Below are 2,697 nucleotides of genomic sequence, written 5' to 3' on the forward strand. Positions count from 1 at the left end.
ATTATTGCAAATAACTTGATTATGAAATCAATAATCATTCCATGAAAGAACTATTGGGAAATGATTATTGCAAATAATCTCAATATGTAATCAATAATCACTCATTCAAAAACTATTAGGGAATGATTATTGTGAATAATCCAATTATTGGATGGTACATAATCACTATTAGAGAATGAATAATCACTATTGTAAGCCAATAGTGATTATTGGCTTTCCAATAGTTCATTTCCGCAAGGGCGATTACAAAGTTACTCTAATTTACTTTCAGAAATTTCAATATCTTCCCAAAACAAAACTGTTAATTATAGTGAACAATTAAATTCAACAAATTTAATTACTGCCTCCAATGATTTAAATATTTTCAGCAGTAGCTTGACTAACAATACATCTATTGTTAATCAAGGTACTGTTGATAATATTTTAAGTAAAATTGATAGCAACATTGTCTCTGAAGATGTTTTTTCTAACTTAAATACAGAACAAAATTTAAATATTCACACTGAAAGCGTTAACGACGACAGTTTAAATAATCATTTGTACACTCGTGAACAAGACAGTATCTGTGAAGATGCAAATTGTCAACGCGACGATAATAGTGATGATAATGATACAGTAATTACTGATAATTTGACTGAATGTAAAGAGATTTTGTTAAAGAAACAAAGAAAAACTGGTTTCTTAAGAGCATGCTAAAGTACTGCGAATTACCGACATTTACAGTGCAGTACATATCTTTGAATTGGCTTTACAGAATCACAAAAACTTTTTTTAGAATTGAAATACGCGTAAAAAGCAGGTGCGCTCTGGTCAATTTTGCAAGAAAATCGAACAAAAATTAATAAATCATTAAAAATTTACTCGTATAGCCGTCACTTGAGGTTAACTTTACCTTAATACAGAAGTTGTATAGCTCGTACGTACAAAATGATAGTAGAGCGCACTTCAGAAAACATGCACGAATAACACTGACTGTGTGAAATTACAACTAAACACCTAACAAAAAAGATACGCTAATGTGCTTTTACCACATGCATATTTCGCTCAGCGAAGCTGAACTGTCATAAACAGAGCAAAATGGTACCCAACAGCAGTTGATAGATCTCTTCGCAGATGGCGCAGAAGTCGAAGGGCAAAATCGTATGATATATTTATGAGTGTGCTCGGTAATGTAGCGCTCTCCTGCTCGCTTGTCAGTATGTTCGAAAGAAATGTCAGTGTGTAAAAAATGTCAATGTGTAAAAATTCTATATTCCTATATTTCTTTATCTTTCCTTGTGTCTATAAATTTGATAGCACTGCAAATTTATCTCGAGAGTCAGATTGTTACGAGAAATGACATCTTTTATCTTTCATCTCTGCTTTCAAGAAAACAAAAAAATCTTATTCAACTTGCGATAATTGCAATTATTACTAAATGATTATTTTAGTGATATGAAATTTTTATATGCTTATGGTGCAACGTAAAATGTAGTGCAACCATCTGTTGTTGCTTTATCAAGTAGTTCAATCGCTATTCCAATGAATAGGCCAATCTGTGCTTATCATTGTGTAAAAAACAGTAATGGCAAGCTCGTTGTATTAGGTTCGTCCAGAATGTTGATGGATGCTTACATAGAAAAGGAAAGTAATGATGCATTGCGGGAAATGATTTTTGATTTTTTTGAATTAAATATCACAGAAACAAATGGATTTTCATACAGACGATATAGAAGTAAGTTTTTTATTACGGATTATGATACAATCTTTACTACATGTAATGCAAGGATTAAAATTTCTTTTTTTTTTTTACAAAACGCAGTTGACAAAAACTATATGCCATACATTTTATGTTTTAAGTTTTGGGAGTACATACTAATACATTAAAGTTTAATAAATAAAGAAAATATATTTTATTTAAAACCGTTCGTCAGCTTGAACCGGATTGGCGGAATATACGCCTGAGGAGCGGGTGGTGGATTGTACGTCTGAAGAGCAGGTGGTGGATTGTACGTCTGAGTAGCCGGTGACGGATTGTACGCCTGAGGAGCGAGTGGTGGATTGTACGTTTGAGTAGCCGGTGGCGGATTGTACGCCTGAGGAGCGGATTGTACGTCTGAGTAGCCGGTGACGGATTGTACGCTTGAGGAGCAGGCGGCTGATAGTACGTCTGAGTAGCCGGTGGCGGATTGTATGCCTGAAGAGCGGGAGACGGGTAGTACGTCTGAGTAGCCGGTGGCGGATTGTATGCCTGAAGAGCGGGAGATGGGTAGTACGTCTGAGTAGACGATAGCGGATTGTATGCCTGAAGACCGGGCGGTGGATTGTACGTTTGAGTAGCCGGTGGCGGATTGTACGCCTGAGGAGCAGGTGGTGGATTGTACGTCTGAGTAGCCGGTGACGGATTGTGCGCCTGAGGAGCGGGTGGTGGATTGTACGTCTGAGTAGCCGGTGACGGATTGTACGCCTGAGGAGTGGGTGGTGGATTGTACGTTTGAGTAGCCGGTGGCGGATTGTACGCTTGAGGAGCGGGTGGCGGATTGTACGTTTGAGTAGCCGGTGGCGGATTGTACGCTTGAGGAGCAGGCGGCTGATAGTACGTTTGAGTAGCCGGTGGCGGATTGTATGCCTGAAGAGCGGGAGACGGGTAGTACGTCTGAGTAGCCGATAGCGGATTGTATGCCTGAAGACCGGGCGGTGGATTGTACGTTTGAGTAG

The 2,697-nt window shown here is 38.3% G+C and overlaps 1 protein-coding gene across 1 annotated transcript; it reads right to left on the reverse strand.

The window, feature by feature from the left end:
• Positions 1-1,892: 1,892 nt before the first annotated feature.
• Positions 1,893-2,608, reverse strand: LOC105206768 (extensin-like; the record flags this gene model as incomplete). The annotated part of the gene is made up of 2 exons (XM_039459452.1): positions 1,893-2,075; positions 2,123-2,608. Coding segments are annotated over 2 exons (669 nt in total), but the record flags the coding sequence as incomplete, so codon positions are not given.
• Between the last annotated feature and the right edge of the window lie 89 nt (positions 2,609-2,697).

The sequence above is a fragment of the Solenopsis invicta genome, unplaced genomic scaffold (assembly GCF_016802725.1).
Source record: "Solenopsis invicta isolate M01_SB unplaced genomic scaffold, UNIL_Sinv_3.0 scaffold_434, whole genome shotgun sequence".
NCBI classification, from domain to species: Eukaryota; Metazoa; Arthropoda; class Insecta; order Hymenoptera; family Formicidae; genus Solenopsis; species Solenopsis invicta.